The 16,265-nt window shown below is 40.3% G+C and overlaps 1 protein-coding gene across 4 annotated transcripts in view; it reads right to left on the bottom strand.

Moving 5' to 3' along the window:
• ppp1r9ala (protein phosphatase 1 regulatory subunit 9A-like A) overlaps positions 1-16,265 on the bottom strand; it is a 74,300-nt gene that overhangs the window by 12,737 nt on the left and 45,298 nt on the right. For 3 of the 4 annotated variants that reach the window (XM_034187064.1, XM_034187066.1, XM_034187067.1), the window contains exons 5-15: positions 15,466-15,570; positions 14,963-15,101; positions 14,278-14,433; positions 14,112-14,165; positions 7,507-7,736; positions 4,537-4,633; positions 4,305-4,431; positions 3,989-4,140; positions 3,024-3,336; positions 1,873-1,930; positions 1,710-1,781 (exon numbers count right to left, since the gene is read on the bottom strand). In XM_034187064.1, the coding sequence (XP_034042955.1) occupies positions 1,710-1,781; positions 1,873-1,930; positions 3,024-3,336; positions 3,989-4,140; positions 4,305-4,431; positions 4,537-4,633; positions 7,507-7,736; positions 14,112-14,165; positions 14,278-14,433; positions 14,963-15,101; positions 15,466-15,570 (1,503 nt within the window). Of the gene's footprint in view, positions 1-1,709; positions 1,782-1,872; positions 1,931-3,023; positions 3,340-3,988; positions 4,141-4,304; positions 4,432-4,536; positions 4,634-7,506; positions 7,737-14,111; positions 14,166-14,277; positions 14,434-14,962; positions 15,102-15,465; positions 15,571-16,265 lie in introns of all 4 variants that reach the window. The other variant, XM_034187065.1, reaches the window with a different exon arrangement.

The raw sequence follows: 16,265 nt of genomic DNA, 5'->3' as shown, positions 1-16,265 counted from the left end.
GCATTAATGTCCACAAATCAGACAGAACAGGGTTATTCCCTAATTAAAACGTTAATGTCAGATGTAACTTTAGAGACACGTTTTTTTTTTGTAGTTTTAATCAATCATATTTCTGAATGCCATACTTGCATGTGAAAATAATTGTACACTGATATTAAGCTCTTCAATTAGACTATACTGATTAACTTACAAGTTTGCTTTGCTTTGACTGTTTGTTGTTGTTTTTTTGGTGGGTGGGAGACATGGTGAGACTGTCCTACTACATGCTGCCTTCAGCAATCAAAATTTTGTTTCCCTTTCACTTCTTTAGTGATAAGGATTCATGTTCCCTTGCCTTCTCCTGTGATAAGCAATATGTATGACCTTCCCTTGGAGGGTTCTCAAACTTGTTAGCATGCACTAGCAACCAGTAGACAGTGTACAGGTGAGAAACCACTCATTCCTGTTCTTTTTTCTTCAGTCATCTGCACTGCAAAATGTTAAAGACTGATTAAGTATGTATCGTTTGGACTGCTGTATCAACAAGATGCTGCAACATGGTAGCTGCCATGTTGCAGATATGAAGGGCTCATTGTAAGTTCATGAAAACACAACGATTTGTTGTTGTAGGTATTTATATACAACAGAGGGTTATGAATGCTATATTCTATTTCTGCTAATAAAACCCTTAAATCCTACATAGTGCAGCTTTAAATCACAAATGCAAACAGCATTCTCTGTTTTTTTTCAATCCAATATGGATCTGTATGCTGAACTGCCATGTTTTATGCCCCATGCCCTTCCTGACGCAACACCACATTACATAGAGAATGGGCACAGGTGGATCTTGAACAATCTTCTATGAAAGCAAGTGCACTAACCACATGACCAATTGTGATTTCTAAAATAAGAAAGAAAAATCATATTTGGATATTCTCCATTAACTGATGTGTATGTAATGCTATTGGTGTAAGAGCTTCTAGTATTTATAGTAATACTAGCAGTGCACTAAATTGGATGAGAGAAAAAAAAATATATATGCTACGAAACACAAACTGTGACCAAGTATCATTGTTCATACATTCAGACGTTTGTATTCTAATAACCAGTTTGATCTAAACTCTCAAAATGATCTCAAATTGTAACAGCATGCATAGAAGCAACTCAAAATTCTATGTTTAGTGTTTTATGTTTTTTCTTTTCAGGTATAGTAACAACATTTAGTGGAAAAGAAAAGGCATTTTGTGTGTTTGAATATGCATGAAGACACTTGAACAAGACTGTGCAGTGGGCATTTGTGACAGAATTCACTAAAAATGCATAAACTGCAATGCAGATTTAGACATGGCACAAAAAGTTCAAATAGGAAGGTTGTCTGTGTATGGCAAAAGGATCTGGACGACCACCAAATATAGGAAGAGATGGTTGAGCGGATTCGGGAAACGTGTTTGTGAAGCCCCAGGAGGTCCATAAGAAGGGCAAGTTTGGAAACCCAGATTCCTCCGGTGACAGTTTGGAATGTCGACCGACTTGGTGTTCCATGTCAAAGGCGGTGCGCACATTGAAAACTTGTGAAATCAAAGAAATCCACATACCTTTGAATTTCTCATTTAAATTTTGATGAATAACTCATATTGTGTTCAACATTAAGCCTGTTTAGTTTAATTTGCCTAGACTATGTAGTTACTCAGATATCAATTTTTTTAAGACCCTGTATTTAAAAAGTGTACCTGCTGTCCAAAGAGATCCTCAGTGCCTCCTTGTCTTGTTTCTTTCCTTTGCCACCTGATTTTCTAAGGCCCCTGCATTGATTAACAGCAACCACTGATTAAGAAGCACAAACACTGTGACAATTTAGATATTAAAGACAAAATGATTACTTGGTGGACTCACCCAAAGTCAGGAAATCTTCTTTTGGGTTTTCCTGCTGATGAGGACTCATTTAGGTCCTCTGGAATGGAGCAAAAATGACCACGCTCAGTATCAGAGTAAACCTAAAGCCCTTTCACACCGGGGCTGCTCCCAGTTGCTTCCTGTGGTGTCATGATGACGCAGGAATATCTGCGTCAGGTGCATGCAGCAGTGGGCAGAGAGGAGGTGAGTCAGAGTGCACAGTTTGGCTGCAGAGAGACTGTGCACTCTGACTTCTCTTCTACTTTATATTTGTTCTTGTGCAGAGCTGCAGAGCTGCGCTCTGAGTTCTGTTATAGTTTATCTTTCCTCCTTTGACCGGGAGATGCGCGTGCGAGCGAATCGTCCTTAAGCAAATGTGGAGATGTCTGGAGTTCTACTTGATGTTGACATGTCCTGTCTCAGGACTTGTGTCCTTTTTTTTTTAAACTGTGATGTGAGAGTTTGAGCAGAGAACAAGGAACTAATGCCTGCAGCCAGACGTTTTTTTTTCTTCTTTTAATTGTTCACATGTGTGAGTGTGAACGAACGTCCATGAGTGGACAAGAGATGTCCGGACTTTTTACTGGATATTTCTGGCAATCAGTCTGTGAGGAGGACTTTTATGGATTTTATTTAAACACATTTGTGAGAGAAGAAGCTGCAGCTGCTTCTCAGTGCGTCTCTTCACCAGACAACTCTACAGAGAAGGAGCTGAGCTGCAATCAGCATTTTTTTTCTGTGGTCTTTTTTTTTTTCAGCGTGTAGTTTTTACTGCATTAAGTACACTATATAAAACAATCCTGCGTGATTTATACTGCGGGAGCAATGGAACACAGAAGGAATCACAAATTGGCTTCAGAGTCCCGCTGGGTAACTCCTCTTTTCCCCGACTTGCGCTGGAACCACTTCCTTTCTGCGTCGAGCACAGGACGCCAAAAAAATTAAACAGGTTTAATTTTTCGGTGCCCAACTTGCTTCCTCCTTTGCGCCTCTCGCGCTGTTGTGGCGCCGAGCTGCATCGTCTTGGCAATGAGTTGCTTCCATGCGGCGTCGTCATAATGACCGGTGCAACTGGGAGCAACCGGGAGCACCCCCGGTGTGAAAGGGGCTTAACACACGCTATTGCAACAATCGCATGTAGGTGTGAATACCTCTGGACTCTTTCCCTTTGGATACGCTCTTCTTCACATTGCGTAGCAGCCCGGAGGGGGAGTGTGGAGAAGAGCGGTCTTTTGGGGGGGACAATGAGGGGCTTCCACTGCTTTCAATACTGTCACCCTGTGATGGTGACAAAGACAAGTTGCTCGAGAGCTCAGCCTTACTCTTGGATCCATCTCTCATCTCATCTGGATCATTTTTATGTTCCTTTTCAGGATAACAGAGAGACACTGGGAGGGACAGACTCTCTTGATTGGACCTCCTCCTGTTAGGAGCTTCTTGCTCCTCCTCCTCCTCTTCAGTTTCCTGTAAAATCCATAACAATTTATGAAAGAAACTGTAAAGGTGGTGGTGGTAAGTGGGTGGGGTGGCGTATGCAATAAAAACTCAGGTCTGATTAATTATATCACGCACGCACACACAAAATTAGGCCACAACATTTTCTTCTAGCACTAATAAAAATGTATGTTACATGCACAGAAGAGAGCTTTTACTTTGCAAATATCACTGACGTCTTTACATAAACACACAACTTTACTAGGATTTGTCAGCCCAAGCATATTTGAAACGTTTAAGTAATGCTTAATTTAAGACATGCTCTGCTCTCTCTCTACTTTGGGATTTCCTACTGCACTTTAAACTGGGTTTCACATGGCTTAATATCGCCAAAGATCACGATTTACTCCCATTTATTTGTTTGTAGAATACCTCAAAACTACCACAAATTTTAAAGAAATTTAGTGGGCACTTAGGCTTTGGGACAATAACAGCCAGATGCAGAACAGGTTTGTGTATAATTAACAACCACTCCAACTTGATTAAGAACAGTTTAAAAAGAAAGAAAGAAAAAAAAAAAATCACTGCTGGGACTTGTCAGAGATATGATCATATGGCGGAGGAATATGCTTTAATTAGTGCAAAACAGGCAAAATATTACAAGTATCTGTTTCAAGCTGACCTGAGAGTAAGTGGAAGCCACTGTAAGACTCTCCTTCAGTTTCCTCAGAGAGGGAGGCTGACGTTTGGACTTCTGAGCCAGGAGGCCTTTTGCTTTATGTGCACTAATGTCCAACAGCTCAGTCTCTGGGACCAACTCACTCCAGTCTTGTTCTGTAGGAGTGCAGCAAAACATCATTCAAATAAAATACCCCCCCCCCCCCAAAAAAACCCCAACAAAACAAAAACACACAAAAAAGTAATATCTCAAAACTGTACTGTACTTCTACTGGGTATGTGATTCACTTTAGAATTTGAGTTTCCATAAACCTACGTACCTTGCAGAGAGTCAACTGACTGAGTGCAGGTGACTGAAGTTTGGCTGCTCAGGTTCTCCTCCACTGCTGAATCTTGACCAGTCTGTAATTCCACACCTGGATGGTCTCTGGCCTCCAGAACAGCAATCTGTGGATAAAACAACAGATTGATTCCCTTTCGTTAGTGTGTGTGTGGTTTTTTTTTTTTGTTGTTTGTTTGTTTTTTTTGCAGTACGTTAATCTTGGGGTTTACCCTGTTCTGCAAGCTCTCCAGCTGCTCCTGGTACCACTTGTCCTTATCATCTATCATTTTCTTCAGCTCCTCCTCTTTTTTCACAAAGTCTATTTCTCTGGAGACAAAAACAAAGAGATGTGTCCCCAAAACATGTTTCTCAACAAACACTTCCTATTTCATGTGATAATCACTAAACTACCAAATTCCTCTTTACAGAAATCAGAAAACCCAATATCAAACCTCAACCTTGACTGATTAACATTGATGCCATTATGGTGCCAGAGAGTGGTGTGGAAATGTAAATATAAAAACACCAAATGCCCTGTTAATAGCAGACAGCTGTACCATGTTAATGCAACAAGGACAAGATTAAACAAATGGTTTTTCGATAGCGACAGACCCAACACTTTAATATGTTCAATACAGCAAAGATCTTGTAGTCACATCATATAAACACCTTCCTGAACAGTCTACATTTGCCAGCTCTGAGGTTGTACAATCTTATCTCACTCTCTTGATTCTTATGAGGTAATGCTTTGCATCATTTTCTAAAAACAACCTCCAACCCGTTTTTCTATAATGATTGGAAACATGTCTTGTGAGTCATCTTATCTAGCATAAATCATTCTCAAGTGAATGTTCCAACAATGTTCAAGCATGCAGCCACGCAACTAGGGCTGAAACGACTACTCGAACAATTTCATTACAAAAAATGTTTGAGGAAAATGCTTTGCCTCGAGGCTTCATTTAATTCCTGTCACCAAAGTCATTCTATTAAAAAAAGTCTTATCACTCGTATTATGTGGCCTGCTCAGCTGTGGCATCATTGTTCCACAAAAACGGTTATTACTGATGCACAGTGCATTCAGACTTAAGGTGGTGCAATGGTGGAGAGTCAAGAAACCGTCCATAAAAGGTAGAAAATGTCCAAAGTATGGGATCGTTTCAAACTAAGAAAAGAAAAACACGGTGCAATGTGTCGACCACAACAGCATGTCAATGATTCAAAACCTGAGCAGAAAACATCCATAGCTTAAAAGTTGATGTTAGCTTTAGCTAGCTGATTTACAATTGCTGACTGTCCAAACGTTTTGAAACAAATAAATGTGAATTCCCATTTAAACTGGTTCCAAATAACTCAAAAACAAAAAGGACAATTATTTTTTAAATAAATAAAATGAAATGAACCAATTACCAATCTAGTTGGTGGTAGCAAGGTGGGTTTGCATACATTTACAGGGCTCTCCCTAAGCAATGTTAACATGGCGCAGCACCAGGTTGTTACATTCTCAGCGCCATCATGTTGATTTTCAAGTTTAGGGTGTTCACTCTGCGTTCTTGAATAATTTTGGTTAAATTTATTGAAATTTGTCAGTTTGCAGCCACGCGGAATGCTTTCTCTTATCACTAATTTCCTGTGTTAAGCTCGTAAAGCAGGCATCTCCTGATGATTCAACATGCCAGACTCGCACATCATTGATCTGGTTAACTGTCACTCAAAATAATAAAGCACTGTTATTGGTGGACTGTCGTAAAGCAGGCATCTCGCAATGCTTCAAATGTAAGACTCGCATTATCATTGGTCTGATTAACCGTCACACAAAAAAATAAAGCGCTGTTTTTGGTGGAAAATCTGACAAGACCAAAGTTCACAAACACCAGCTGAAGGCGCCCTGACATTTTCACAACTTTGATCCGCGCACTTGCATGCACTTCGTCGTGACGATCCCACCTGCTGTGTTCCCAGCTGGACGCCCTGAGCTGTGTGCTGGATGCTGCGTATATAAAATAATTATTTCGTAGTGGATTAATCATTTTCTCTCCGAGTTGGCTGTTGAAAACACCTGTAGTCGCTTATGGAATCACAGAGGACTGCTCCAGCTGCAGCTTAATGCATTTGGAACAGTCTAAAAAGGTAATTATTTGTAATAGCTTGGTAAAACAGTTACATGTTCATTCCTTCTTGTGAGCAGCTGTAAAAGTACATTTATGATAGATTTAACATCTCGTTATAATCGCTCACACGAGCTGCGCTATGATGCGGTGCGCTGACGCAATCACTCACCCGCAGTGTTTTTTAATTGTTTGCGCAATGTTCATTTGAAGTTCACGTAATTAATGCGTGATGGAGATTTTGAACATTTCAAAATTTTCTTTGCGCACGTGCACAAAGCCGCGCACAGTTTACAATGAGTTTACTCTCGTGCACGGCAGAGTGCGTATAAGTACACGGATCAAAGCTGTGCAATTATCAGGGCACCTTGACTCTCTGTTCTCGTGAATCATGAGGAAGCACAAGCAGGGACACAAAGCTTGTGGATCAGAGGAGTATTTTGTGGATTTTTGTCTGTCCCATCGTACATGAAACATAACCATAGTAACCTCCAGCATGTTGCGCTCAGCGGCCGCAGTGGGGAAAGGACGCGCCGAGCAGATGAAAGAAAAAAGCTCTCAGTGATGTTTTTAGTGTGTAACAAAAAAAAAAGTATTTAAAAAAAGCACTCATACAAATAAAACAATCAATAAACAAGATTAATACTTGCATGGAAGTTTATTTTATTTATTTATTTTATTATTACTTTTTTTCAATTTATGGGCAACCAACAGAATCTTTTTTATTTCTTTCAGGTAATGTTTTTCCTAGTCTCTTCTGCCTATGAAGTTGCAGAAAATGGCTTTCATTGGTATTATGAAAAAGGAAAAGTGCTACAGCTTCTCCTCCATTTGAATAATAAAAAAATCTTCCAGTGACGCCCCCACCCGGCATCCAAGTGCCACTATGCTCTAAATTTCTAGAGAGAGCCCTGATTTACATATGGATTTACCTCAGCAAGGGCATTCAGTGTAAAAGTTGTGTCAAATATACAGTACTAAGCCAAGATAAAGCCAATAAATCTAGCTGTCAATTCTTTTCATCTCTGGCTAACTGAATAAAAGTTTCAGCTTTACTATAAAGCATTGAAATATTGAAGAAAACAAGACACTCACTTCTGCTGGTAGTCCTTAAGCAGTTTCTTGGCCTTGTTGTATTTCTTATCCAGGGCCTCATAATGGGTTTGAGTCTCAGCTAACTGATCATTGGCAATCTTACACAGTTCCTGAGCCTCCGACCAGTAACTCTCCAATTTCAGGATTTTCTCATTGCTGTCCTCGATCTTTTGATCCAGCGCAGCCTCCCTCTCTTCCCACAGTGATCTGTCTTTTTCAGATGCTCTTAGCTGTACAGGGATATTAATGTTACTTCAGTTAGCTTATTCTGATGTATTCAGTTTCTCTCTCAAAACTCAAAGGCTCTGAGAAAGTCTTCTTAGAGTAGCTAACAGCACATTAAAACAACTGATTATGCATCCTATCTGCCTGTTGTGTAAATTCCCGTGTGTGTGTGTGTATATATATATATATAATATTATATATATATATGGCAGAAAAGAACAGACAGAACAAACACCCACAAATGTTTCGTCCCTCTGTCTCATTACAGCACTTAAAAAAAAAAAAAAAAAGCGCTCCTACTGGGATTTCTTTCTACAACAATGTAGAAGTGCAGCCACACACAAAAGCAGAGCACTCCAAAGAAAAGCTCCTGGGTGCTGCACTTTTTCTGGCTTATATATTCCGTTCTCGTGTACAGCAAATGATAAAAGATGCTGATGGACGGAGGGGAAGAAAAAAAATGTTATATGACATGGGGCATAAGACTCAATTTTCTTCAACAATGTCAATATTTTAAATACAATAACCAACAGACAATTCAAATACATTTGCAGGAATCAATTACCGCACTCACACAAACCCTGCAGCGCAATTATCAAAAACAACTGACTTTATTGAAATCTAATTTTGGTACAGATATTGCTGCTAAACATTTCACATTATACAAATAATGAATGCTTTGCAATGGTCAGAACACTGGCATGAGCTCAAAGATGGACAGCTCCATCTTTGAACAAATGAAAATATTATTTCCAATGCACCAATGAAAAACATTCATGATTTGTTTTTATATATGACATCTAAATAGATCCACATCATTTGATATTTCACTGAGAAACAGTCAGATGTTCCTTCTCAGAACAAGAAACTAAGAACAGCGGGACACAGACAGGTCTAGCCAACCACCAGTTGATTGTGCTCTGCAAGTAACCTGGCAACACACCGCTGAGCAGAGCAAGAGCCACTGAGGAGCTCAGCAGTGCGTGTGTGGAAGAACCCAGCAGCTTTCCTCAATCCAGTGAAAATTTGAGAAAAGAACGTGTTCCAATTCTTCTGACAGCACTTCTATGGCCACTAAAGATGTCCCATGGACACCACAGCTAGTGTATTTAGATTCCTCATACCATGAAAGCATTTAAAAAAATATATTAATAATAATAATGATAAAACTAATAATAATAGAGGAGTTCAGTATTGAAACATATGGGATGAAAATACACCATAAATAGAACCAAAATGCACAGTCTTGATTTACATGACACACAATCCATAAAACTCATGACAAAGATCTAGTAAGGTGTCATAATTATCAATCAATCAATCAATTTTTTTTTTATATAGCGCCAAATCACAACAAACAGCTGCCCCAAGGCGCTCTATATTGCAAGGCAAGGCCATACAACAATTATGTAAAACCCCAACGGTCAAAACGACCCCCTGTGAGCAAGCACTTGGCTACAGTGGGAAGGAAAAACTCCCTTTTAACAGGAAGAAACCTCCAGCAGAACCAGGCTCAGGGAGGGGCAGTCTTCTGCTGGGACTGGTTGGGGCTGAGGGAGAGAACCAGGAAAAAGACATGCTGTGGAGGGGAGCAGAGATCGATCACTAGTGATTAAATGCAGAGTGGTGCATACAGAGCAAAAAGAGAAAGAAACAGTGCATCATAGGAACCCCCCAGCAGTCTACGTCTATAGCAGCATAACTAAGGGATGGTTTAGGGTCACCTGATCCAGCCCTAACTATAAGCTTTAGCAAAAAGGAAAGTTTTAAGCCTAATCTTAAAAGTAGAGAAGGTGTCTGTCTCCCTGATCTGAATTGGGAGCTGGTTCCACAGGAGAGGAGCCTGAAAGCTGAAGGCTCTGCCTCCCATTCTACTCTTACAAACCCTAGGAACTACAAGTAAGCCTGCAGTCTGAGAGCGAAGCGCTCTATTGGGGTGATATGGTACTACGAGGTCCCTAAGATAAGATGGGACCTGATTATTCAAAACCTTATAAGTAAGAAGAAGAATTTTAAATTCTATTCTAGAATTAACAGGAAGCCAATGAAGAGAGGCCAATATGGGTGAGATATGCTCTCTCCTTCTAGTCCCCGTCAGTACTCTAGCTGCAGCATTTTGAATTAACTGAAGGCTTTTTAGGGAACTTTTAGGACAACCTGATAATAATGAATTACAATAGTCCAGCCTAGAGGAAATAAATGCATGAATTAGTTTTTCAGCATCACTCTGAGACAAGACCTTTCTGATTTTAGAGATACTGCGTAAATGCAAAAAAGCAGTCCTACATATTTGTTTAATATGCGCTTTGAATGACATATCCTGATCAAAAATGACTCCAAGATTTCTCACAGTTTTACTAGAGGTCAGGGTAATGCCATCCAGAGTAAGGATCTGGTTAGACACCATGTTTCTAAGATTTGTGGGGCCAAGTACAATAACTTCAGATTTATCTGAGTTTAAAAGCAGGAAATTAGAGGTCATCCATGTCTTTATGTCTGTAAGACAATCCTGCAGTTTAGCTAATTGGTGTGTGTCCTCTGGCTTCATGGATGGATAAAGCTGGGTATCATCTGCGTAACAATGAAAATTTAAGCAATACCGTCTAATAATACTGCCTAAGGGAAGCATGTATAAAGTGAATAAAATTGGTCCTAGCACAGAACCTTGTGGAACTCCATAATTAACTTTAGTCTGTGAAGAAGATTCCCCATTTACATGAACAAATTGTAATCTATTAAACAAATATGATTCAAACCACCGCAGCGCAGTGCCTTTAATACCTATGGCATGCTCTAATCTCTGTAATAAAATTTTATGGTCAACAGTATCAAAAGCAGCACTGAGGTCTAACAGAACAAGCACAGAGATGAGTCCACTGTCCGAGGCCATAAGAAGATCATTTGTAACCTTTACTAATGCTGTTTCTGTACTATGATGAATTCTAAAACCTGAGTGAAACTCTTCAAATAGACCATTCCTCTGCAGATGATCAGTTAGCTGTTTTACAACTACCCTTTCAAGAATTTTTGAGAGAAAAGGAAGGTTGGAGATTGGCCTATAATTAGCTAAGATAGCTGGGTCGAGTGATGGCTTTTTAAGTAATGGTTTAATTACTGCCACCTTAAAAGCCTGTGGTACATAGCCAACTAACAAAGATAGATTGATCATATTTAAAATCGAAGCATTAAATAATGGTAGGGCTTCCTTGAGCAGCCTGGTAGGAATGGGGTCTAATAAACATGTTGATGGTTTGGATGAAGTAACTAATGAAAATAACTCAGACAGAACAATCGGAGAGAAAGAGTCTAACCAAATACCGGCATCACTGAAAGCAGCCAAAGATAACGATACGTCTTTGGGATGGTTATGAGTAATTTTTTCTCTAATAGTTAAAATTTTGTTAGCAAAGAAAGTCATGAAGTCATTACTAGTTAAAGTTAATGGAATATTCAGCTCAATAGAGCTCTGACTCTTTGTCAGCCTGGCTACAGTGCTGAAAAGAAACCTGGGGTTGTTCTTATTTTCTTCAATTAGTGATGAGTAGAAAGATGTCCTAGCTTTACGGAGGGCTTTTTTATAGAGCAACAGACTCTTTTTCCAGGCTAAGTGAAGATCTTCTAAATTAGTGAGACGCCATTTCCTCTCCAACTTACGGGTTATCTGCTTTAAGCTACGAGTTTGAGTTATACCACGGAGTCAGACACTTCTGATTTAAAGCTCTCTTTTTCAGAGGAGCTACAGCATCCAAAGTTGTCTTCAATGAGGATGTAAAACTATTGACGAGATACTCTATCTCCCTTACAGAGTTTAGGTAGCTACTCTGCACTGTGTTGGTATATGGCATTAGAGAACATAAAGAAGGAATCATATCCTTAAACCTAGTTACAGCGCTTTCTGAAAGACTTCTAGTGTAATGAAACTTATTCCCCACTGCTGGGTAGTCCATCAGAGTAAATGTAAATGTTATTAAGAAATGATCAGACAGAAGGGAGTTTTCAGGGAATACTGTTAAGTCTTCTATTTCCATACCATAAGTCAGAACAAGATCTAAGATATGATTAAAGTGGTGGGTGGACTCATTTACTTTTTGAACAAAGCCAATAGAGTCTAATAATAGATTAAATGCAGTGTTGAGGCTGTCATTCTCAGCATCTGTGTGGACGTTAAAATCGCCCACTATAATTATCTTATCTGAGCTAAGCACTAAGTCAGACAAAAGGTCTGAAAATTCACAGAGAAACTCACAGTAACGACCAGGTGGACGATAGATAATAACAAATAAAACTGGTTTTTGGGACTTCCAATTTGGATGGACAAGACTAAGAGACAAGCTTTCAAATGAATTAAAGCTCTGTCTGGGTTTTTGATTAATTAATAAGCTGGAATGGAAGATTGCTGCTAATCCTCCGCCCCGGCCCGTGCTACGAGCATTCTGACAGTTAGTGTGACTCGGGGGTGTTGACTCATTTAAACTAACATATTCATCCTGCTGTAACCAGGTTTCTGTTAAGCAGAATAAATCAATATGTTGATCAATTATTATATCATTTACCAACAGGGACTTAGAAGAGAGAGACCTAATGTTTAATAGACCACATTTAACTGTTTTAGTCTGTGGTGCAGTTGAAGGTGCTATATTATTTTTTCTTTTGAATTTTTATGCTTAAATAGATTTTTGCTGGTTATTGGTGGTCTGGGAGCAGGCACCGTCTCTACGGGGATGGGGTAATGAGGGGATGGCAGGGGGAGAGAAGCTGCAGAGAGGTGTGTAAGACTACAACTCTGCTTCCTGGTCCCAACCCTGGATAGTCACAGTTTGGAGGATTTAAGAAAATTGGCCAGATTTCTAGAAATGAGAGCTGCTCCATCCAAAGTGGGATGGATGCCGTCTCTCCTAACAAGACCAGGTTTTCCCCAGAAGCTTTGCCAATTATCTATGAAGCCCACCTCATTTTTTGGACACCACTCAGACAGCCAGCAATTCAAGGAGAACATGCGGCTAAACATGTCACTCCCGGTCCGATTGGGGAGGGGCCCAGAGAAAACTACAGAGTCCGACATTGTTTTTGCAAAGTTACACACCGATTTAATGTTAATTTTAGTGACCTCCGATTGGCGTAACCGAGTGTCATTACTGCCGACGTGAATTACAATCTTACCAAATTTACGCTTAGCCTTAGCCAGCAGTTTCAAATTTCCTTCAATGTCGCCTGCTCTGGCCCCCGGAAGACAACTTGACTATGGTTGCTGGTGTCGCTAACTTCACATTTCTCAAAACAGAGTCGCCAATAACCAGAGTTTGATCCTCGGCGGGTGTATCGTCGAGTGGGGAAAAACGGTTAGAGATGTGAACGGGTTGACGGTGTACACGGGGCTTCTGTTTAGGGCTACGCTTCCTCCTCACAGTCACCCAATCAGCCTGCTTTCCCGACTGCTCGGGATCTGCCAGGGGGGAACTAACGGCGGCTAAGCTACCTTGGTCCGCACCGACTACAGGGGCCTGGCTAGCTGTAGAATTTTCCACGGTGCGGAGCCGAGTCTCCAATTCGCCCAGCCTGGCCTCCAAAGCTACGAATAAGCTACACTTATTACAAGTACCGTTACTGCTAAAGGAGGCCGAGGAATAACTAAACATTTCACACCCAGAGCAGAAAAGTGCGGGAGAGACAGGAGAAGCCGCCATGCTAAATCGGCTAAGAGCTAGTAGCTACGCTAACCTAGCGGATTCCTAAAAACACGCAAAGTGAATAATGTGTAAATAATTTAGAGGTGATTCAGCAGAAGGAGTGCTTTAGTTAAGGCACCAGAGAGGCCATGAAGCAGCACAGGTAACGCACGGCAACAGTGCTAAAAAATAAAATAAAATAAAAATCCACCAGACAGGCTGTGGAGCAGCACAGGTAACGCACGGCAACAGTGCTAAAAAATAAAATTCCACCAGACAGGCCATGGAGCAGCACAGGTAACGCACGGCAACGGTGCTAAAAAATAAAATAAAATAAAAATCCACCAGACACGCTGTGGAGCAGCACAGGTAACGCACGGCAACAGTGCTAAAAAATAAAATAAAAACGAAAGCGTTAGCAAGCTAGTTAGCTTGCCAAAAGAAAATTGATATGGCCAAAAAATTGAAAAAAGTGCTCCGTCGCGACGTTTCGACCGTTAGAGGTCTTCTTCAGGCGTTGGAGCACAGTGAAAAAGTCTTGAAAAAGACTGTTAAATAAAATAACATGAGCACTTTTTACCTGCGCATTTGAGGATTTACATTTAATTTAAGCTTATATGTCTTTTTCCATTATATTTTATGCAGTGTACTTGTATTGTTACTGCATCTTATGGGATTAAAAGACATTTTAAAATGTGTATGTGACTGTCATACCTTTTCCTTTAGTGCATTTATTTCAGCTGCAGCAATGCTATGTTTGAGTTGGAGCTACAAGACAAGAACAGAAAATAAAGCATCTCATTACAGACATGTCATTAAATCTTTGGCCATGTTCCAACAGTATACTAAAACATTGTGTTATCTGAGATGTAGGTAATACTTCTTTAAACTTGAAGGACATTTGAGGGGAGTCCATGTTGGTCGGTGTAAACATAGCCTCTGAATCAGGCAGCTCATACACCTCAACGTTCCTCCCTGGAGAGAAATTGGAGCCCAGAATGCCTTCATCAAATCTGTCCTCCTCATAGTGCTCCTCCTAAAGATGACATCAAACATATTACGAATGCCAACATATCCACAATATGCTCACCATGTGTCACCACTCCCACTGCACACTTCACCGCAGGGCTTATACTCAAACAGTCAGTGGGCTGGTCCACAAGAGGCACAGCAGGAGTTTCGCAACACACATTAACTGTATTGACATAAGCTAAATACTCAGGAAGCCAACACCTTCTACCTACATGATACTCATAACCGCTTAGGTACTAAAAACTGCCAAATTCTCCATTGTAAATAATGTTAATGTACAGTCTATAAATCTACACCTAGTGTATATCTGTACTCTCCACAGTAAAAACAAGTGTCGAGCCACTTGTTGAAAACAAACCTTTTTGCAACTTGACCAGACAGGACAAATGGTTACCTTCCAACACAGCAGAAGGATGACACACAGCTTAATCACAGACAGCTGCTCATTTTTTGGTTGAACTAAGTGTGACTGGACTGGGTATGCTAAAGTAGCTAAGGATTAGGACTGAGAACATCCTGACCAGCCGACTCACCTCCTCTGTGGAATGTTCATATGGATCATCCAGGTGGTGTTGTTGCTGCTGCTGCTGGTTCTTCTCCTGCTCTAATGTCTCACTAATTAGGCGGGCCACCTCGCTTTGTGTCCCTGGCTTCTCTCGGCCAATCAGAAACCTGTGCATTAAAAAGGTTAGTTATGAATTTTTTAAGCAATTCTGTAAAATGAAGCATTTTAAATGGCAATACCACACTGCATTTTCTGCCATGTTTTAAATGTACTGAAGATGCAAATTTTGGGCTTTAGTTTAGGCCTGACATTATCAGAGGTGGTTGATTCGTTTTCCCGTGGTAAATCATTTCCATATCACACAATACCTCATGTGTCTCTGCCTCCCTTGCTCTCTGTGTCACTGTCTCTCTCAAAAAACTACACTGTCAGCACAGAACCAAACAAAAGGGTCTCCAAGTGTTCTCACTAATAAGAACTTCACTGTTTGTTTTTCCTTATTCTGAAAAGACAGCTGAGATTTGATCTGACCTCACTGTGCCTTTGGTGTTCTTCAGGACTGTAGCAGCAAACAGCTGGGTGACTCCTACAAGACTGATACCATCCACTTCCACTATCTGGTCATTCACCTGTATGCTACAGTGAGAGAGACGGAGAGAAAGTATTGGTTACAAAAACAGGTTTTCAGAGTATTATACACAATCTTCAACACTGAACCAAAGTTATACATACACACCTATATATTAGGGGTGTAACAATTAACCAGTACAAATTGAAAAATCGATTTTAAATGAATACAAACATCTACATCAATACACCGACCACAGAATCTTACTCAATCTTAATGCATTATGAACTGGACCATGCCTTGATTTTAATGTTATGAATCAGTTAAGCTTTATTCGCTGCTACTTTGGTGTCTTCTAAAGGTTCAAATGTCAGCCTGAGGATCTTGCAAGAATCGTCACAGGAATGTTACCTTTGCGTTTGAAGTAAAAACAAAATAAACATGTCCAAGAATGGGCAGCAGCATAACGGACAAAAATACAGGTTTGAGCTTTACGTTCAGTTCATAATGTTAATCCGGTCATACCAGTTCATTTATGGGTCTATTGTATGCTGCACTTTCTGCTACTGTACATGTGATTCTGCCCCTGTGGCAATGTCAACTTTCTGCAGCACAGGAGCAAAAAGGAAATATGCAATATGAGAGAGAGAGAGAGAGAGAGAGAGAGAGAGAGAGAGAGAGAGAGAGAGAGAGAGAGAGAGAGAGAGAGAGAGAGAGAGAGAGAGAATACAGAAGCTTCAGTCTCCACATACTGTAGTACAGC

The sequence above is a fragment of the Thalassophryne amazonica genome, chromosome 14 (assembly GCF_902500255.1).
Source record: "Thalassophryne amazonica chromosome 14, fThaAma1.1, whole genome shotgun sequence".
In the NCBI taxonomy this organism is placed as follows: Eukaryota; Metazoa; Chordata; class Actinopteri; order Batrachoidiformes; family Batrachoididae; genus Thalassophryne; species Thalassophryne amazonica.
This window is presented reverse-complemented; position numbering and strand designations above follow the sequence as displayed.